Source organism: Ranitomeya imitator, chromosome 1 (genome assembly GCF_032444005.1).
Source record: "Ranitomeya imitator isolate aRanImi1 chromosome 1, aRanImi1.pri, whole genome shotgun sequence".
Classification (NCBI taxonomy): domain Eukaryota; kingdom Metazoa; phylum Chordata; class Amphibia; order Anura; family Dendrobatidae; genus Ranitomeya; species Ranitomeya imitator.
In genome coordinates this window covers 774,729,762-774,751,807 of record NC_091282.1, presented here as the reverse complement: position 1 = coordinate 774,751,807, position 22,046 = coordinate 774,729,762, and the positions used below count along the sequence as shown (strand labels likewise).

At 46.9% G+C, this 22,046-nt stretch overlaps 2 protein-coding genes across 2 annotated transcripts in view; one reads left to right on the top strand and one right to left on the bottom strand.

Moving 5' to 3' along the window:
- The first annotated feature begins 5,881 nt into the window (after positions 1-5,881).
- LOC138645345 (uncharacterized) lies at positions 5,882-8,672 on the top strand. The gene is made up of 5 exons (XM_069734635.1): positions 5,882-6,034; positions 6,497-6,600; positions 6,694-6,840; positions 7,344-7,739; positions 8,660-8,672. Exons 1-5 carry the CDS (start codon positions 5,918-5,920, stop codon positions 8,670-8,672), a joined length of 777 nt encoding a protein of 258 aa, XP_069590736.1. The 5' UTR covers positions 5,882-5,917.
- A 21-nt stretch (positions 8,673-8,693) lies between these two features.
- Positions 8,694-22,046, bottom strand: part of LOC138645285 (uncharacterized) — a 36,429-nt gene continuing 23,076 nt past the window's right edge. The window contains exons 2-6 of the mRNA XM_069734506.1: positions 20,717-20,816; positions 14,182-14,411; positions 9,768-9,909; positions 9,513-9,663; positions 8,694-9,432 (exon numbers count right to left, since the gene is read on the bottom strand). Coding sequence (XP_069590607.1) covers positions 8,769-9,432; positions 9,513-9,663; positions 9,768-9,909; positions 14,182-14,411; positions 20,717-20,816 — 1,287 coding nt within the window. The 3' untranslated portion in view covers positions 8,694-8,768. The remainder of the gene's footprint in view (positions 9,433-9,512; positions 9,664-9,767; positions 9,910-14,181; positions 14,412-20,716; positions 20,817-22,046) is intronic.

Below are 22,046 nucleotides of genomic sequence, written 5' to 3'. Positions count from 1 at the left end.
CAAAAAACTGGGAAAACTTATTGACTCGAGTATAAGCCTAGGGTGGAAATGCAGCATTTACCGGTGAATTTCAAAAATAAAAATAGATCATTATTTCCCCATAGCTGTGCCATATAGTGCTCTACACCGTTCATTATTTCCCCATAGCTGTGCCCCATATAGTGCTCTGCACCGTTCATTGTGCCCCATAGCTGTGCCATATACGGTGCTCTGCACCGTTCATTGTGCCCCATTGCTGTGCCATATACAGTGCTCTGCACCGTTCATTGTGCCCCATATCTGTGCCCATATACGGTGCTCTGCTCCGTTCATTGTGCCCCATTGCTGTGCCATATACGGTGCTCTGCACCGTTCATTGTGCCCCATATCTGTGCCCATATACGGTGCTCTGCTCCGTTCATTGTGCCCCATTGCTGTGCCATATACGGTGCTCTGCACCGTTCATTGTGCCCCATATCTGTGCCCATATACGGTGCTCTGCACCGTTCATTGTGCCCCATATCTGTGCCCATATACGGTGCTCTGCACCGTTCATTGTGCCCCATATCTGTGCCCATATACGGTGCTCTGCACCGTTCATTGTGCCCCATTGCTGTGCCATATACGGTGCTCTGCACCGTTCATTGTGCCCCATTGCTGTGCCATATACGGTGCTCTGCACCGTTCATTGTGCCCCATTGCTGTGCCATATACGGTGCTTTGCACCGTTCATTGTGCCCCATTGCTGTGCCATATACGGTGCTCTGCACCGTTCATTGTGCCCCATAGAAATCTCTGCCGCCGCTGCTGCAATAAAAAAAAAAAACACATACTCACCTCCCTTGATTGCAGCTCCCGGCGTCTCGTTCCGGCGCCTCCATCTTCCCGGCGTCTCTGCTCTGACTGATCAGGCAGAGGGCGCCGCGCACACTGTATGCGTCATCGCGCCCTCTGCCTGAACAGTCAGAGCGCAGACGCCGGGAAGATGGAGGCGCCGGCCGGGAAGATGGAGCGGCGCCCGGCGGCTGGAACGAGGACAGGTGAATATGCTATACTTACCTAGTCCTGGCGATCCTCGCGCTGTCCCTCTGCCTGGTCTTCGGTGCCGCAGCTCTTCCTGTCAGCGGTCACCGGCACCGCTGATTAGAGGAATGAATAGGCGGCTCCACCCCTATGGGAGGTGGAGCCGCTTATTCATATCTCTAATGAGCGGTCCCACGTGACCGCTGAAGAGGGGAAGAAGCTGCAGCACAGAAGCCCGTGGGACGGCAGGGACAGCGCGAGGATCGCTGGGACTAGGTAAGTATACCTCAGCGCCCTCACCCCCTCACCCGCCGACCCTGCCACCCACATTGACTCGAGTATAAGCCGAGAGGGGCACTTTCAGCCCAAAAATTTGGGCTGAAAATCTCGGCTTATACTCGAGTATATACGGTACCTAAATTGTATTGCAGATTCTACCAAATATTTAATAGGTTACAGTAGAGTAGGGCCCGGCCATTTTTCTGGAATAATCTGGTTCGGGTATATCATGACCCCCGTCACATGACCCCCGTCACATGACCCGGGTGGGGTGGGGGGGGGGGCCCACAGTGTCTGAACAGCCTGGGGCCCTGGCTACCCTTAATCCACCCCTGTATCTAATTTACTGAGATAATGACATTTGGGTTTTCATTGGCTTTAAGCCATAATCATTAACAGAAATGAACACTTGAAATGGATCACTCCATTTGTAATGACTATATAATATATGAGTTTAACTTTTTGTATTGAAGAACTGAAATAAACTTTTTGGTGATATTCTAATTTTGTGAGAAGCACATGTGGCACCCCAGGTGTTTGGGTACCACAGTAATTCTGCCTTCTTCTCGGGAAGAGTAGTGCTATGCCTGGAAACAAGAGGGATCTCTTTGGCAGGTAAATCACACACACAACACCTTCTGAATCTAGGCCAGGAGGGGGAGCTCAAAACCCGGTTTTAGGGCAGCTTCCCTGAATAAAGATCCTGGTCTGGAGGAGGAGCTAGTTTAGTCTGAAGCAGACAGTGATAGGAAAAGAGCACAGAGGTGAGAATAGGGCTCAAGGAGGCTGCGAGTGGGCCTCCAAGGAGCCAGAACGCAGAGACCGAGTAACGGGAGCCTGAGGGGAGCTGCAAGCCCCATAGCAGAACCCGAGAGCACAGAACTACACATATATTGCCCAAATTAAGCCTGTGGTACAGCAGCATTCTGGAGCCTGGAGTCACCATGCAGAGACCCCAGTAGGAACAGCTCAAGCTGCCATAGAGGTACATGTCCCAGGACAGGGGAAAGAATCAGGACCTTGTTAGGACACTTCAGGCAGTAAGGGACTTATAGCGAGCGCAAAGTGGAAGGCTCCCAACCTGACTTGCCAAGGGGATTTCACTTGTTTCCGGGCTGCGTGAACACCTAATGTACTTGTTGCCGGTACCCTGGTCTGAGGCCTCTGACATGTTCAGTAAACCAGGTAAAGACTGCAACGCTGTGTCCTTTACTCATTGACTGGCATACACCATCATCGCCCATACACCTTGGGAGCCCTGGGGACCCTGCTTCACCTGTGAGAAGCGTCACCATCATTGCTGAAACAACATCCCCCAGAGGACCCCTTTAAAGCAGCGTCGGTCTGAACTCTGTCGGTCGGTCTGAATTGACTGAACTCCACAGATGGCATCATGACAGATTTTATCACAATTCCCTTTAAAGACCTTTTACAGAGTCCCAGGGCCATGGACCGGGTCGCAGCCACCGTGACATCCCCTTTAATAACGACAGGACCCGATGCCGTATACCAAGCTGCCCTGGTGGGCGACTCACACCTGTATATGTAATTATAAAATCTTCAATACAGAACAAGCCGGACTCAATAATAAGTGGGGTCCACACTCCTTATACTACAGCACCAACTCCCCATTTATCACTGCTCACAACCCTCTGGTAGTTGCTGTGAGGTTGGCTTTGGGATCAATGGGGAGGATACTGGTGGATTATTGATATTTACTGATGTGGATTGTTGGTGTGAAGGTGTGATATGGTGTGTTGGGTTCATTGTGTTCATATTTTTACTGAGTTTAGGAGTGTTGTCTTATTTTTCTGTATCATTCTGTGTATTCCCCGTCTTGTATAGAGTCTTAATTATCTTACAAAAGGTCAGATTATTATGAATGTGTCCATGCCTCTCGATGAACTCCTGCTGACATTTCCTGACTGTCCATTCATGACCCCTCTGCTCTCCAAATGGCTCAAATCACCCCCTGTAGTGCCTTGATCTGAGTCACAGTCCCTAGGACTGGGGGGGGCCTGAAAACCATTGAATCTATCTGCCTACCCCTGGATATAACAAAGGGGCTTGAGGAGGACATGAGACCAGGACATAGATCCTGTACAGTGGGATGCTGATGCTAAGGCCAACACCCCAGAGAGACTTGGAGAAACTCTCTTCTCCCGGGGCATTTATCCCATTACTGGACTGTATCCGTGTTCTTGGAATATTTTATCCTCTGTGTGGTGGATTGCTTTATGGACCTTTCGGTTTGCATGTAATAATGGTTATTGGGACTAGTCGCTCATGTCTCGCTCTGTTGATTGTGTGATATCGGTGTAGGACACCATGACAGTTGGGTTATTATCTTATAATATTACACATTTCTGCACAGTTCCCCTCATTGTCTGGCACCCGGGAGGTTAATGACAACACAGAACGGTTTGTTGTCAGCAAAATTGGGCCGGTGTCTAATAATTAGCAAATAATGTGTTATTAGCGTCTCTCGCGCGTTTTCGCCATTGAAGATACAAGTAATTAGTTGGTTATTTAGCAGCTATTAAGAGGTGTTAATTTGCATCGCTGTGCAGATCAGCGGCTTTTATACAAACAAGTGGAAAACCTTTCACTGACAACACGGTGGCGGGGCCGGGGCTCTAGGAGATATACTTCTAGAGCAAACACTCAGCCTGCCACCTTGTCCCTACTTACAAATCAAGGAAATAGAACTACATTGGATTATGCACGGAAATCATTGACAGATATTGCACCAAGTGCCTGTGCTTGGTTTGAGCAGTCGGTCCATGTAAATTGTAAGCTGTTAGCGCTCATTATCTGGCACATTACACATCCAGCGTTCTGATCCAACGACATGTGCCCCAATGTCTATGAGAAAGTGGTACTACATCTCGCCCACATCATCACTGGACCTCTGCAACCTCCCCAACTGCTCCCCACATCCCATCCGTGTCCTCATCACATTGTCTCAGTGTTCCCACCATGTCCCATCAGTATCCTCACCGCATCCCAACACATAGTCTCTGCATCCCACCATGTCCCATCCGTATCCTCACCGCATCCGGACCACATAGTCTCTTCATCCCCAACATGTTCCATCCGTATCCTTACCGCATCCCGACCACAGTCTCTTCATCCCCACCATGTTCCATCCGTGTCCTCACCGCATCCTGACCACATAGTCTCTGCGTCCCACCATGTTCCATCCGTATCCTGACCACATATTCTCTTCATCCCCACCATGTCCCATCTGTATCCTCACCGCATCCCGACCACATAGTCTCTGCGTCCCACCATGTTCCATCCGTATCCTGACCACATATTCTCTTCATCCCCACCATGTCCCATCTGTATCCTCACCGCATCCCGACCACATAGTCTCTGCGTCCCACCATGTTCCATCCGTATCCTGACCACATATTCTCTTCATCCCCACCATGTCCCATCTGTATCCTCACCGCATCCCGACCACATAGTCTCTGCGTCCCACCATGTTCCATCCGTATCCTGACTACATATTCTCCTCATCCCCACCATGTCCCATCTGTATCCTCACTGCGTCCCAACCACATAGTCTCCATGTATCCACCATATCCCATCCATATCCTTACCACGTCCCACCCGCATCCTCACTGCATCCCATCTGCCCCACCATGTCCCGACCACATCATCTCCATGTCTTGATCATGTCCCATCCGTATCCTCATCACATCACAACCACATCGTCTCCTCTTCCACACCATGACCCATGGAAACAAATCACGTCCCACCCATATCCTAACCACATCATGTCTGCGTTCCCATCATGTGCTATCCGTAACCTCATCGCATCCCCACCATATTGTCTACTTATCCCCAACACATCCCACCCCCATCCCCACCACTTACAACCCACCACTTACAACCCCCTCCATCCATACTTCTCCCCAGATGTCCGTACACACGGCTAATACGTTTCCATAGACACCTGGTGATTTCAGATTCAGAAAGTTCCACGTGAATCATCTTCTTCATTGCCGCAGTTTATTTTCATCTTTTAACATTTCATTGACTTTAATCTGATGCCAAAAAGGTCAAATGTTTATTTTTGCCTCTTGCAAGAATCAGCAGCTCCATATCTACTGCATAGTCAGTGCATGTGGCCAACCCTTTCATCTCCTGCATGTATATAGCGGCCACCTATTCTGCAGCGCTGTACAGAGTAGAGAAAACGCTCTCATCACACCTGTCCAAACAGCTCTCCATCTAATTTTCCCAGCTCAGACCCCAACACCAGATCATTTTATATAGCAGCAAGAAACCTGAGCACCTGAGATTATACAGCAATTTGCAAAAGCTTTTAGGCTATGTTCACACGTTCAGGATTTCCATCCTTTTTTTTTCCTGACTGAAAACGCAGGTCTCTGCAGAAAACGCAGGTGCGTTTTTTGGTGCGTTTTTGGTGCGTTTTTGATGCGTTTTTTGATGCGTTTTTTAGTGCGTTTTTTAGTGCGTTTTTTGATGCAGTTTTGTCTGCAGATTGTCTGTGTTTGACAGAAATAAAGTTTACTGCAGTGGGGGGGAAAAAAAAAAAATGATGTAATTTCCTTGTCCAACCCTTTTCTTCTTCCATCCTCCATTTTGGAACTTACACATCAAAATGAGTGGACGTGCTGAGCGTCGTCCAGATGACAGCCCACGGATCCAGCTCCGCACGCCACACCGGATTGCGATCCTGGGGTTGATGCTTCTAATTCTGAATCGACATGCACGTCAGGTAAGCAGATGTCTGTTTGTTTTATATATTGGGTTATGGGTACATGTCCACGTTCTGGAAACGCTGTATGTTTGGCGCTGCGGGTGGCCGCAGCGCCAAACATGCAGCGTCCACATGTAACAGCATACTGGAGGTGATGTCATGAAATCACGTGTCCACTGTGTGTCATCTGTCAGCCCTGCGACTCCGGACATGCTGCGCGTCTTTTATGATCACAGCATGTCCGTGTTCCTTGTTGTGAAACTGCGGCTCCGCAATGAATAAAACAGGGCCCTATGCGTCGGGTGTGATGATGCTGGATTTGTACAATGAACACATCTGGCATCATTGCGTCCCAGAATGGGGTGGGCCTTCCTGAATGTGGACACGTACCCTTACATAATCGGCATTGTTTTCCAGGCATGTTTGATATATTTTTCAAATTGTTGTGTTTACAAAAAAATTTTTTATTTTTCTATTTAGCGGCGGCAGAGAAGACGTGTGCAGAAACGAATGTGGGTGCACCCGCTTGTAGAAGACCGAACTGAGAAGGGGCACTTTCATGTGCTGTACAATGATTTGAGGAGGTAAGTAGAAATATATAGAATGACTAATTTACCTTTTTTTGCAAGCAATACTTGTGAAGTAACCCTTTTTTGTTGTTCTTTTGCAATTTTCAGATATCCTGAAAAATTTATATCGTTTTGTCGGTTACCAATTATTGCCTTTGACAGACTGCTTACCATCCTGGCACCCCATTTAACACTGCAAGACACGGTGATGAGGAAGTCCATCTCTGCTGAGGAAAGGCTGCTCATCACCTTGCGGTAAGTAACAATTTTTGGGGGGGAATGTTGTTAGGTCTGTATTTTACTTGTCTGTGTCCAGTATGTGTGATTAAACCCACCCAGTCCTCTTGTTGGACAGGGGGCACACATACATACACACACACACACACACACACACACACACACACACACACACGTGAGATATAAGGCTGAGTGTTGCATGGTAAACCCCGGCCCTGCCGCCTGCACTCTGGAGCGGAGTCTGCACCCACATACCAATACATGGAGCCGCACGCTCCACAACGGAGTGCATGCAGCAGGTCCGGGGATTACCATGCAACACTCGGTCATATCTCGCATGCGTGTGTGCACAAGTCCCATCATGCCTTATTAATGTTTTTAACACCCTTTGTGTTGTGCTGGGTGTTAATGCCAGCATTATTGAATGGTGCTGGACGCATATAATAGTGGCCTTAACTTGTGACATGTTGTAATTACCTTTTTGTGTGACATTTCTAATTTTCTTTTTTGTTTCTTTCCAGATTTTTGGCCACAGGAGAGAGCTATACATCCCTGCACCTCCAATTTAGAGTTGGTAAATCTACCATCTCTAACATTGTGAGGTGTACATGTACCGTCATCTGGCAGAAGTTGCAGCCCATGGTGATGCCTTCCCCAACCGAGGAGACTTGGCTGCAGGTTGCAGCAGGCTTTCAGTCTGTGGCCAATTTCCCAAACTGCATAGGTGCAGTCGATGGTAAACATGTTCGGGTTCAGCAGCCACCACGATCAGGATCACGCTTCTTTAATTATAAGAAGTATTTTTCAGTGGTCCTGATGGCGGTGGCTGATGCCCATTACAAATTTGTTGCCATTGACGTTGGTGCCTATGGTAGTACTGGGGATTCTCGGGTGTTGCGAACGTCACAGATTGGGATGCAAATTTTTCGAGATGGCGGCACGCTCCCAGCCCCACGACCTTTGCCGGGTTCCACACATCCAGTGCCCTTCGTGATGGTATCGGATGAGGCGTTTCCCTTAACGACAACCCTGCTGCGCCCATACCCACGAAGGGGACTGGATGCCCGACGTAGGATTTTTAATTATCGGCTGAGTCGTGCACGCAGATATGTGGAATGCACCTTTGGGATCATGACTAGTCAGTGGAGGATCTTTCACACTGCCATTCAGTTGGACACAGACACCGTTGATGCTGTGATAAAGGCTTGCTGTGTACTCCACAACTATGCTCGTGAGTACAACACTGACGTTGATGTGGAGTACCAGCAGCCAGTATTTAATCCAGTGGTCAACGGGGGTCTGGGTAGGCCGTCCAACTCTGGTGTGCGTGTGAGAGAATCCTTCACTGACTACTTTATGAGTCCTGAAGGTGCCGTGCACTGGCAATACTCCTGTGCTGGTGTTGAGCAGCCTGACCAGCAGAGAAGGATGCATCTACACTGACCCCCCAAAAAATGTTGCCGACATCGCTGATAACAGTTTTGACAACATCCCGAAGAATGAGAAACGCCATCAACCAACACAAAAGTTTGAAAAAAAATTTTTTGTTTCATGTGACCAAAAACAGTTTGAAAAAATTGGTTGTAATATAAACAAAAAAATCTATTTGGGTGTAATTTGTTATCTTTTTTTTTATGTCTAAAAAATTGTTGGTGTTTTACGAAAATAATAGCAGTATGACGTATACAATTGTTAACACATCAACACATAAACCACAAATTGATAGCCCATAAACCCAGGATAGCGGCCTTGTCCGCATTGTAATAAAGAAGAGAATATTTTGTGTGAAATATAATATATTTAAAAGAACACAAATTATTTGTAATCTTTACAAAAGATTTTTCAATTAGAAAAAAAAAAAAAAACCCCTTTCAAAACCAACAGGCAACTGGAGCTAAAAAAAAAAACAAAAAAAACTCTGTGCCACTGAAAACTTTTGCCCACGTTCAATTCAGAAATGTATATTCGGGAGAATAGAGGAAATTTGATCCCTCAGATTGATATGGTGCTCCCCCCATATGCTGCGAACTGCCTCTGTCTCCAGAACTTCCTTGGCTGTGGGCCAAATACTGGGGTCTGGTAGCTGTTGTTTCCGGTGTTCGGTGTCGGGGCCTGAAAAGTCCCAACACCCCCATCAGAACCTCATTGTAGGGAGAAATCGGAGCAGGGTCCTCCAGAGCAGTGAGGGACATCTGGACCATAGACATGAAAAGAGATTGTCTATCCGGTGGCAGGGAGCGTGTTTTTCTTGCGACAGTTTGTGCAAATGAGTCGCAATGGTCATCGGAACTAGATTTTTTTAATAAATCTAACGTGTCACAAGCTATTTGGACAGTTTGGTCATCTTGGTTCTTCTTTGTTTTTTTTGTTTTTTTCTCTGCTGCCACCGGATAGACAGCTCTCTTCTCCACTCTCACAGCTTCTGCGGAATCAGATGCTTCAGCAGCTGCTGAACTAGATGTTGATGCAGCAGCTGCTGAAGTGGATGCTGATTCAGCAGAAGCTGTGGGAGTGGAGGTAGAGATGGTCCCTCCCACTCCAGAGGAACTGCCTGCTCCATCCTCTTTGTCGCTGTCCTCCAAATCAGCTACCGACATGTTTCCTTCCGTCCTGTTGGTGAAAAAAAAAATATTAATTTTTCGCACAACATATTATATATAAATAATCATGTGGAGTGGATTTTAACTTACTTTCTCAATGTCCTACTGGTCACAAGAAACTGCAGCTCTTCACTAAAGGGGAATTTACTTTTGCTTGGCGAAGAGCCACTCTTTGAACATTCATTGAGGAACTTTGTAAAACGGTCTCTGATGGAGCGCCAACGTTTCCTCACATCGTTATCTACCAAAAAAGGTTACAAAATACAACAACATTTTTTGTGAGATCTAAACAAATTATATTTTTAATCTACTCAAGGTTTACTAAATAAATTTAATTAAAATTACCGATTTGCTGCTGTGTACTCCCTGGATATTTGTCCCAATCCGGGATAAGGTCGCGCACTATTTTTGTCCAGGCTAGTTCCCTGAAGTATTTATCCTTGTATGATTCATCGGCTGGGTCCCACAAGGCCGGATAATCACGAACCTACAATAAATACAATAGTGTCATCTCATAATCTATAGCACGACCAAGTAATGTTACACAATTGCTGGAAATATTTCAAAGTAACCCCTAATCATTGAACACAAGCATAAACTGAAAACACAAACACCAATAAAAACGTTTGTGTGCAGTTGTTTTACCACTAGCTCTGTCGCCGTCAATCCTGAGTGGTTCGTGCGACAATCAACAACATTCAGTAAAAAACACACTATAAACTGAAATAGTTAGGGTAGGGTTAGGGCTCATAACCCTAAGCACCCTACCCCAAAAGGGATCCTAAACATAACCCAACCACAAAAGGGATCCTAACCCTAACCCTACCCCTAAAGGGATCCTAACCCTAACCCTACCCCTAAAGGGATCCTAACCCTAACCCTACAGGGATCCTAACCCTAACCCTAAAGGGATCCTAACCCTAACCCTAACCCTAAAGGGATCCTAACCCTAACCCTACCCCTAAAGGGATCCTAACCCTAACCCTAACCCTACAGGGATCCTAACCCTACCCCTAAAGGGATCCTAACCCTAACCCTACCCCTAAAGGGATCCTAACCCTAACCCTAACCCTACAGGGATCCTAACCCTAACCCTAAAGGGATCCTAACCCTAAAGGGATCCTAACCCTAACCCTACCCCTAAAGGGATCCTAACCCTAACCCTAACCCTACAGGGATCCTAACCCTAACCCTAAAGGGATCCTAACCCTAACCCTAACCCTAAAGGGATCCTAACCCTAACCCTAACCCTACAGGGATCCTAACCCTAACCCTAAAGGGATCCTAACCCTAACCCTAAAGGGATCCAAACCCTAACCCTAACCCTAACCCTACAGGGATCCTAACCCTAACCATACCCCTAAAGGGATCCTTTAGGCTTGCTATTGTAAGGTGGCATTAAGCACGGTTAATAATGGAGAGTCGTCAATAAGACGCCTATCCATTATTAATCCTATTAAAGGGTTACTATAATATATGTGGACCCCCTAAAAAAATACATAGGGTCCCCCTATATTTTTAGTCCAGAAAGGCTAGGCAGACAGCCGTGGGCCAATATTTGAGGCCTGGGAAGGGGTTAAAATACCCATGGCTGTTCCCAGGCTATGAATATTAACCCACAGCTGTCTGCGTAGCATTTCTGGCACTACAATATAGGGGGCCCCTAAAAAAAAAACGTGTTGGGGTCCCCCTATATTTATAGGCCAGAAAGGCTAAGCAGACAGCTGTGGGCCAATATTTGAGGCCCGGGAAGGGGTTAAAATACCCATGGCTGTTCCCAGGCTATGAATATTAACCCACAGCTGTCTGCGTAGCCTTTCTGGCACTAAAATATAGGGGGCCCCTAAAAAAAAAACGTGTTGGGGTCCCCCTATATTTTTAGGCCAGAAAGGCTAAGCAGACAGCTGTGGGCCAATATTTGAGGCCCGGGAAGGGGTTAAAATACCCATGGCTGTTCCCAGGCTATGAATATTAACCCACAGCTGTCTGCGTAGCCTTTCTGGCACTAAAATATAGGGGGCCCCTAAAAAAAAAACGTGTTGGGGTCCCCCTATATTTTTAGGCCAGAAAGGCTACGCAGACAGCCGTGGGCTTATATTCATAGCCTAGGAAAGGGGCCATTGATATTTGCCCCCCCCTGGCTACAAATATAAGCCCGCAGCCGCCCCGGAAAAGGCGCATCAAAAAGATGCGCCAATTCCGGCACTTAGCCCCTCTCTTCCCACTCCCGTGTAGCGGTGGGATATGGGGTAATGAGGGGTTAATGCCACCTTGCTATTGTAAGGTGGCATTAAGCCCGGTTAATAATGGAGAGGCGTCAATGAGACGCCTATCCATTATTAAGCCAATGAAAGGGTTAACAAAAAAAACCACAAAGACTAGAAAAAATATTTTAATGAAATAAAGACACCCACTTTTTGACCATATTTTATTTAACGCCTAATCCGTCCTGAAGACCCTCGACCTGAAAAAAAGGCAAAACAAAAAAACAAATTCATACTCCCTGGCCCTGTCCGCAGAAATCCATCGAGGGTCCCACGAAGATCTTCCATGGAGAACAGACACATCCAGAGATGTGTCTGCTCTCCATGACTGAAGAAACACACTGACAGGAGCCATAGTTCCTGTCGGTGTGTTACTGCGCATGCGCGAGCGAGTTTACCGGCGGTCATTGACCCCGGCACTCTCGCTTAACGGCAGTGCTGCGTGGGAAAGTTCAACGCAGCTGTACTGCCGTTAACCGAGACGCCGGCGCCATTGAACTCCGGGACAGTACGCGATACACTGCTAGGAGCTTCGCTCCTGGCAGTGTATCGCCGGAGAGCAGCCGATCGTCGTGGGACAATCGTTTTATGGATTCTGCGGACAGGGAGTATGAATTTGGTTTATTATTTTTGGATTTTTTCCTTGAGGATCGAGGGCTTCGCCTACAAGTGTGGTGTATGGTGAGTATATACTCTATGTTATGTGTTGTATGTACTGTACTGTGTGTGTCATGTATGTGTATTGTGTTGGTGTTTGGTGTAAACTTTAGTATTGTGTAAGTCGCCGGACACAGGGACAACTCTCCCATCCTAAATACCGGATGGGAGTAGTAGTCCCATACGGCGACTTAGCACAATGGAGGCATATCGTCGCATGGGGACGGACACGCAGACATAGCAGATCAATCAGACGCCCGACATCGATCCCCATGCGACGGTATGCCTCCATGATGACAGTCTCTTCGGGATACAGTCAGGACCACACACGCCGCCCACGGACTTCCGCCCACGCACTTCCTCCCGCTTCCCCGCACTTCCTGCTGCAGCGGTTCTGCACATCAAACCGCAGTAAAACCCGCAGATATATTTTTGATCTGCGGGTTTTACTGCGATTTTGACCTCACAATGGAGGTCTATGGGTGCAGAACCGCTGCGGTTCAGGAAAAAGAAGTGACATGCTCCTTCTTTTTTGCCGCAGCTATTCTGCGCGGCTTTTTAAACGAAATTACGGACCATGTGCACAGCAGTGACTGTTTTCCATAGGGTTACATTGTTATGTACCCTGCATGGAAAACTGCTGCGGAACCGCAGCGGCAATACCGCTCCGGTTCCGCAGTAAAAAACGCACTGTGTGAACATGGCCTAAGGAAGATGTGAAAAAAATGCAGCAATGTAAAAAGAAAAGAGAAATGTAAGTGTCATTAGTATCTGGTGATCGAACCGTCACCTCCATCATCAGTATCTGGTGACCGCCTGTTGCCTCCATAATCAGTATCTGGTGACTTCCCTTCGCCTCCATCATCAGTATCTGGTGACTGTGGAACGCCCGCCAGGGCTGTGGTGTACTCGGTCAGGTACTTAAAGGGATGTGTCACGGCGGCGGCGACTTGGTCCGTGGCCCTGGGCGCCCAAGTAAAAGGGACGGTCTTTAAAGGGGTTTGTGAAACGATAAAAGTTTGTGATGGGTCCTCTGTGGTGATGTTATGGCAGCAGGGATGGTATGGCTTCCCATAGGTGAAGCTGGGTCCCCAGGGCTCCCGGTGTGTTTGGCAAGGATGGTGTAGTGCAGGAAAATAAACGGAGGACACAGAGTTGCAGTCTCTTTACCTGGTTTACTGATGGTAGACAGCCACAGTCCAGGGTACCGAATCACAGGTGCTGATATGGTCGGGCCAGCTTGGAAGCGAGTCTGGAATCCCCCTAACCAGGTGGGGTTGGAAGCCTTCCCTCTAGAGCTGTGGTGTTGTAGTCCTTTGCTGCCTTAGGCTTCACACAAGGTTCTCACTTTTTCTCTCTGTCCCCCTTGTTGGTAGGACAGGTAACTCAAGCCTTTTTACAGGATCTCTACCACGACCCGGGCTCTATCTGCTACTGTGTCCTTGGGTGTTAATGGTGGACAGGTGGCTTGAAGTCCAACCGTCTGCCGGTTTTTGCCATGGGGCATAGAGTTACCCTCACAACCTCGGTCTTCCAGCTACTGGTATCTGAACTCAACTCAGCGTGGAGGAAGCTCAGTCGCAGCTTCTCTCCAGCTCTCAACTCTCCTTTGCTCCTTTTTCTCTTTCTCGCTCAGTCTTCCTGACTCTCTCTGTCTCTCTCACAGACTGACTGTGCTCTGTCCCTCTGACAGACTACTCTACTTTCCCTCCAGCCATAACATATATAGGGGAGCAACTCACAAACTGGATCAGAGCTCCCCCTTCTAACAACCAGGAACCTGGGGTGTTACAACTGCCCGTCGCCTCCATCATCAGTATCTGGTGACCGCTCATCACCTCCATCATCAGTATCTGGTGACCGCCTTTCGCCTCCATCATCAGTATCTTGTGACTGGATCTCTGGTAGTGGTACATAATCATGTCTGGGGGTTTTAGCGCCAGGATTTTCGGCCTTGAGAAACCAGAGAAATGTATCAACCCCAATTTTTCAATTCTCATAGTTGTGTTCGTTGTGTCTAGGAGTGATGACTGAAAACGTGATGTCACATTATTCCGCGAGGAGTTTCCTGTTGGAATATATGACAAAGTAGAATCATGTTTTTGCGTCCATCTATCCATGCATACAATGAGCCAGGAGGAGGGGTGCAGGGTGTGGATGAGACCCCTGATTACTGTATATCGCCTCCATTTGTGATTAGTAGATTTGTCATCATTCCTGCCATGATCTTCTCTGGAAAAAATTGCCCCTCATATAAATATAAAAAGCTTTTCCGCTTAGATTTTTTTTTATTTATACGTCTTTGCTTTGTGTCTTTATTATTTCATCTTTTGTAACTTTTTAAAGCTCTGTATTCTTCTGTTCTAAATTACATATAAAATAGAACACGTTTTTTCCTTGCTGCACTAAATCGTACCCACAACCCTGAAGAAGGAAATTATATATATTCTGCTTCTTTTACCCTGTGCGCCAGAAAGCAAACATCAGACCTGTTACTAAGTGTCACCCAGGGCAGGCATCTCACAGCCTACCAAAGCAGCAAGATGTCTGGGGCAGATGTAGGGTCTTGGAGGCGGATGTGGGGTCCTGGCCATGGGTGTGGGGTTCTGGCTATGGATGTGTGACTGGAGGGGTGTGGGGTCCTGGCTGCGGGATGTGGAGTCCTGGCTGCTCCAGTGTTTTTTTTGTTGAATCTCTGACAGACCGCTACTTACGTTGCGGAGAATAAAATAATTGGCAGTCCGACACCAGACATCCTGGACCCTTTTATCCTCAAACATCTGGGGGGAGTCAGGAGGCCCCCATACATGAAACTGTCAGCCGATAGCGGTGGGCTTGACCTAAGCTCGTCTAATGTGTATTAACTCCTCTCCTATCAGGCCACCAACTTCTATTTGCACAAGCCATATCTGCTGTACAATATACTACCTCCTAGTGCCGCACAGGCAGGTGTTTACTTGTATTTCACTACACAATTGAGTGCCGCTACATGCTGCACAGGTTTCTGTATCTGCTGTATAACAGACTGCCTCTCAAAATTACAAAGGTTTTACACATACACCCCTATAACACATTGCCATCTCTACTCTGTTGCACATTTATGCTGCACAGACTTGTTTCTCTGCATTATAATGCACTGCTTCCTTTTGCTTTGTAAATTTATTTTATCTGCTCTTTAAGACATTGTTTCTCCATGCTATATACAGTTGTATGAAAAAGTTTGGGCACCCCTATTAATCTTAAGCTTAATGTTTTATAAAAAATTTTTTTTTTGCAACAGCTATTTCAGTTTAATATATCTAATACCTGTTGGACACAGTAATGTTTCTGCCTTGAAATGAGGTTTATTGTCTTAACAGAAAATGTGCAATCTGCATTCAAACAAAATTTGACAGGTGCATAAGTATGGGCACCCCACCAGAAAAGTGACATTAATATTTAGTAGATCCTCCTTTTGCAAAAATAACAGCCTCTAGTCGCTTCCTGTAGCTTTTAATGAGATCCTGGATGAAGGTATTTTTGACCATTCCTCTTTACAAAACAATTCCATTTCAGTTAAGTTTGATGGTCGCCGAGCATGGACAGCCCTCTTCAAATGATCCCACAGATGTTCAATGATATTCAGGTCTGGGGACTGGGATGGCCATTCCAGAACAGTGTAATTGTTCCTCTGCATGAATGCCCGAGTAGATTTGGAGCGGTGTTTTGGATCATTGTCTTGCTGAAAGATCCATCCCCTGCGTAACTTCAACTTTGTCACTGATTCATGAACATTGTCAAGAATCTGCTGATACTGAGAGGAATCCATGCGTCCCTCAACTTTAGCAAGATTCCCGGTGCCGGCATTGGCCACACAGCCACAAAGCATGATGGAACCTCCACCAAATTTTACTGGGGGTGGGAAGTGTTTTTCTTGGAATGCTGTGTTTTTTGGCCGCCATGCATAACGCCTTTTTGTATGACCAAACAACTCAATCTTGGTTTCATCAGTCCACAGGACCTTCTTCCAAAAAGAAATTGGCTTCTCCAAATGTGCTTTTGCATACCTCAGCCGACTCTGTTTGTGGCGTGCTTGCAGAAACGGCTTCTTTCGCATCACTCTCCCATACAGCTTCTCCTTGTGCAAAGTGCGTTGTATAGTTGACCGATGCACAGTGACACCATCTGCAGCAAGTTGATGCTGCAGCTCTCTGGAGGTGGTCTGAGGATTGTCCTTGACTTCTTCTCTGCCTTTCTGATGTTTTTCTTGGCCTTCCACTTCTGGCCTTAACAAGAACTGTACCTGTGTTCTTCCATTTCCTTACTATGTTCCTCACAGTGGAAATTGACAGGTTAAATCTCGGAGACAGCTTTTTGTATCCTTCCCCTGAACAACTATGTTTAATAATCTTTGTTTTCAGATCATTAGACAGTTGTTTTGAGGAGCCCATGATGCCACTCTTCAGAGGAGATTCAAACAGGAGAACAACTTGCAAGTGGCCACTTTAAGTAGCTTTTCTCATGATTGCATACACCTGGCTATGAAGTTCAAAGCTCAATGAGGTTAGAAAACCAAAACAAGTGCTTTAGTAAGTCAGTAAAAAGTAGGTAGGAGTATTTAAAACAAGAAAATAAGGGTGCCCATACTTATGCACCTGTCAAATTTTGTTTGAATGCAGATTGCACATTTTCTGTTAGTACAATAAACCTCATTTCAAGGCAGAAACATTACTGTGTCCAACAGTTATTAGATATATGAAACTGAAATAGCTGTTGCAAAAAAACAATTTTTATAAAACATTAAGCTTAAGATTAATAGGGGTGCCCAAACTTTTTCATATAACTTGTTTTATCTTTTGTACAACACACTTTTCATTCTGCAGACACGTTCTCTGCTCTACAGTAGACTGCCTCTCTTTACTGCACATATTTTTTTGCTGAATAATATACTGCTTCACCTTACTGCACAGACTTGTTTTCTTTTTTTTGTGAACAATATATCGCGTTTTCTTGTTGCCGACTTGTTTTTCTCCACTCTATAACAGACTGTCCCTCCATACTGTACAGGCTTTTTCATCTGCTCTTTAATGCACTGCTCCTTCATGCTGCACAGACTGAGTGTAATGAATAGAGCCCTTGTCCCAGTGTCCACCAGTGTTGGTGACCCTCCTTCCTGCCTTTAGCCGCCCCCAGAGGACGCTTGCCGATCTCCCGGCCGGGCACACGCTCCATTGTGTTCACACTAATTAAGATTCTCATAAAGATGATGGGATGAAATGTGGCTGTTTACACAGGAAACGAGATGTTAATCAACATTTCACAGCAGACGCGGGCGTGATGACTGAATTGTTTATTGGGCGATATAAAGCGCCAGCGTTTATCACCGCTACATTGTTACCAGCCGCACGCTTTACCGCCATCGCTGCAAATTCTTCATTCAAATATATAATGATGATGTGGACGTTTATTGGCAAAATAGCTGAGAGTGAGCGATGGCGGGTGTAACGCGGTCCTGGCAGTGATGGGGGACTGTCAGCCCCGCAGATATGCAGAACGGCGGGATATAAAGACATTAAATGACGCTATCAATAAAAGCGGAAAACATGGAGACTAATCCCATATAACTAAGCTCTGACGGATCATCAGCCGCAGGCGCCCGCATAATGTAATCCGCAGATAGATCGTCCGTGATCACCGCTCCATCACTAGCAGCCGCTATACCACACCCATCATCCATTCAAGGGGTATTCACACCATAGAAAATTATGCTGATATATACCATCCCTTTATGGGGTCCAGTCCAGGTGGTGTAGAGCTATGACCCCGCTAAAGTGAATGGGGCAGCAGTGGGCGCCAATGTGTCTGAAAAATGTCACCAGCACCACAGCCCCTTTATTTTGGGGGTCCTAGACCTCAGACAGTCACTCATCCTGATGTCATCTAAAAGGGAATATCCCTTTAATCCCACCATTAACTGCTGTCCAATGACAGGAATACTTCTCAATATACCCAATAAGTCTGCAACCAACACCCCCTCCATCTTGACCCCAAGAAATATGTGTCCCACAAACTAGTTCACCCCACAGGAGGACAATGCTCGTTTGGCCCTAATTTCTATCAATGGGGCCAATCTAATGGAGCCCCTCTGTGTGACCTTCATAGACGCAGGAGCTGCCCCTATGCCATGTAGAGCTTTAGCTCAGCGCCCTCTGGTGGTGACATGGACACTGTTTATACAACTGTTGTTTGATACATTGTATGCACCATTAATACAGTGTTGCAAGGCGCCCTCCTGATCCTGCCCCTTACTCACTGCTGCTGCCCGATCCCACAGGTTACTAAAATGTTTACTTTAAATGGAGAATTAGAGCTCGGGTCAAACACTCCTTAAATATCTGCAAAGTTTCAAACTTTCTAAAATTCCATTTCTCAGATGTCAAAGACACATATGGAACAAATTCATCATGTGATAGCGGTGAGAGAGCAGGAGATACGCGAGAGTCCCCACTATGTTACTGCTGTCACTCTGCGAGACATCTGCTGATACATCATCCATCACGGTGGAAGCTCTCAGTAGTCCGCGCCATACAGTCCCCAGACAGGAGGCTCCATCCATGTCAGACGTCACATGCGCGATATCCTCCGCTATATGGCGGTGGTGGAAATAGTAGTTATATCCCGTCTTATGCCCCCAACTGTGAAAGACAAGAAAAGCGACACGCAGCGCAGCAGCAATTTATATTGTACTCTGAGCCCGTCCCCAATCTCCCCCCCATACTGCGTATGCCCCAACCAGAAATATTCTCCTGCTAAAGCCCACACAGTACAGTAATGCCATGGCCTCACACACAGTATAATGACCCTGAAATCCACCACAGAATATGATGCCCACAGTGACCCCCCACATAGTAAAATGCCCTCAGTGCCCCCACATAGTATGAGGCCCACAGTGCCCTCAACATAGAATGCCACTTCAGTGCCCCCACATAGTATGATGCCCTCAGTGCCCCCACATAGTATGATGCCCTCAGTGCCCTCAACAGAATGCCACCTCAGTGCCCCCACATGGTATAATGCCCTCAGTGCCCCCACATCGTATGATGCCCTCAGTGCGCTCCACATAGTATGCCACCTCAGTGCCCCCTCAGCACTCCCCACATAGTATGATTCCCCTTACACAGTATTTATGGACTCCATAGGCCCACATACATTGTAAAGCCCCTATAGACACACACAGTTTGATGGCCACAGTGCTTGCATATAGTAGGATACCCTCACAGTATAATGTCCCTGCAATCCCCCCACACATAATGCTCCGCATTCCACCAACAAGTATGATGGCCACAGTGCCCCACACATAGCATGATGGCCACAGTGCTCCACACATAGTATGATGTCCCCAGTGCTCCCCACATAGTATGATGGCCCCAGTGCTCCCCACATAGTATGATGGCCCCAGTGCTCCCCACATAGTATGATGGCCCCAGTGCTCCCCACATAGTATGTTGGCCATAGTGCTCCCCACATAGTATGATGGCCCCAGTGCTCCCCACATAGTATGTTGGCCACACTGCTTCCCACATAGTATGATGGCCCCAGTGCTCCCCACATAGTATGATGGACACAGTGCTCCCCACATAGTATGATGCCATTACACACAGTATGATGGACCCCACTGGCCCCACACAGTGTAATGCCCCCATAAACACCCCCACACTATGATGCCCCCATACAAGCAACCCATTTGCCAGAGTTTCTCCTCTGATTGGGAGCCGCTCTCTGCTGCCAGTCACCTGACCTGATGGTCCCTGCAGATCTGCAATGGGTCCCCAGATTAGGTGGTGGAGCAGGGATCTGTCGGCTCCTTCTCCACCATGACATACAGCTGTGTCTGACCATACTGATACTGCTGAAGCTGTGCCATTTCCCCATGGAAAGCTCCCCAAATATTTGGGACTTTTAGGGCACCCTGACAGATTTACACCCACTTCACCAGGAGAGGTAGAGCAATAGTGAACTATCATTACCATTGACGATCTGCATGGCACCTGGCAGAATTGTGAATGCAGCTCTGGATGTGACTAGAGCATAATAGCTGGAACAGCTGTATTTGTGGCTGCTCTGCGGTGCATGGACTTGGCCTTTGACTGAACCCTCCTGGTAGACAAGCCTCAGGCATTGGAGGGTCCCGTCCTGCCCTCTGCCCTGTACATTCCTCCAGAAGTTTAGTATTTCATGGAGGTCCTGGGCTGTGAAAAGATCTCATCTTTCTTACAAATGTCTCTGTGGTTCCAGTGTGACTTCTCACAACACTCTGAGCTCTGGTACATGGGAGCGACAGGTTATGGGCCCCCAGGGGATCCCGGCTCAGATTTAAGTCCCCGGACCCCTCACCTTCATTCTGGTCTTTATCAGTTTGCAGACTGAACCCATCGAGCTGAGATAATAGGGGGCAGCTTGTGGCCGGGATCTGGTCATCGGCCCCCAGAATTCCCTGAAAAGACAATACATGATAAAGAACACCCACCCAGGGGACCATGTGTGCATGTCCCCAGTTATCGCAACTGTGGAAAATGTGAGGGTCTGGATCTCATAGTGTGAATCTCTTGGGCCATGATTGAGCCTCGCAGGCTCTGGGGTCCAGGTTCACTACATCAGAGACCCCCAAAATTAAAACCACTGGAAACCCTTTGTAATACCCCCACATTGCCGCCAATGCAAAAACCCAAATCTGCTGCACTGGTGGATATACAGTCAAGTCCGAAAATGTTGGCACCCTTGAAATTGTTCCAGAATGAAATATTTCTCCCAGAACATTATTACAATTCCCCATGTTTGTTATACACATGTTTATTTCCTCTGTATGTGTTGGAACAACATAATAACAACTGAGAAAAAAGGCAAATTTGACATAAATTTCCACAAACCCCCAAAATGGGCCAGACAAAACTGTTGGCACCCTCAGCCTAATATTTGGTTGTGCCCTTTATAATAAATAACTTTAAATTAATCGCTTCCTATAAGCATCCACAAGCTTCTTACTCCTCTCAGCTGGGATCTTGGATGACTCTTCTTACAAACTTCTCCAGGTCTCTCATATGTGATGGCGCCTTCTCCCAACAGCAATTGTCAGATCTCTCCACAGATGATTAGTGGGATTTAGATCCGGACTCATTGGTGCCACTTCACAACTCTCCAGTGCTTTGTTTCCATCCATTTCTGGGGGATTCTTGAAGTATGTTTGGGGTCATTGTCCTGTCTAAGACCCATGACCTATGACGCAAGCCCAGCTTTCTGAAACTGGCCACTACATTGCCACCCAAACTCCTTTGGTAATCTTCAGATTTCATGATGCCTTGCAAACAGTCAAGGCACCCATTGCCAGAGGCAGCAAAAGATCCCCAAAATATATGTGACCCTCCACCATATCTGACTGTAGGTACTATGTTCTTTTCTTTGTAGGCCTCATTCGGTTTTCGGTAAGCAGTAGAATGATGTGCTTCACCAACAAGCTCTATCTTGGTTGCATTTGTGCACAAGACGCTTTCCCAGAAAGACTTTGGCTCACTCGTGTACATTTTGGCAAGCTGCAGTGTAGTTTTTTATGTATCTGTGGGGTCCTCCTGGGTCTTCTGCCAAAGCTTTTCATTCACATGTGGACTGACACTGATGCACCCCAAGTCTGCAGAACTGCTTGGATTTCTTTGGATCTTCATTGGGGCTG

Excerpts from the sequence above, each read along its gene's own strand:
- LOC138645345 (XM_069734635.1), top strand. The coding sequence starts at position 5,918 with ATGAGTGGACGTGCTGAGCGTCGTCCAGATGACAGCCCACGGATCCAG. Across the intron at positions 6,601-6,693 it reads CTGTACAATGATTTGAGGAG|ATATCCTGAAAAATTTATAT; the intron begins GTAAGTAGAAAT and ends TGCAATTTTCAG. Across the intron at positions 6,841-7,343 it reads AGGCTGCTCATCACCTTGCG|ATTTTTGGCCACAGGAGAGA; the intron begins GTAAGTAACAAT and ends GTTTCTTTCCAG.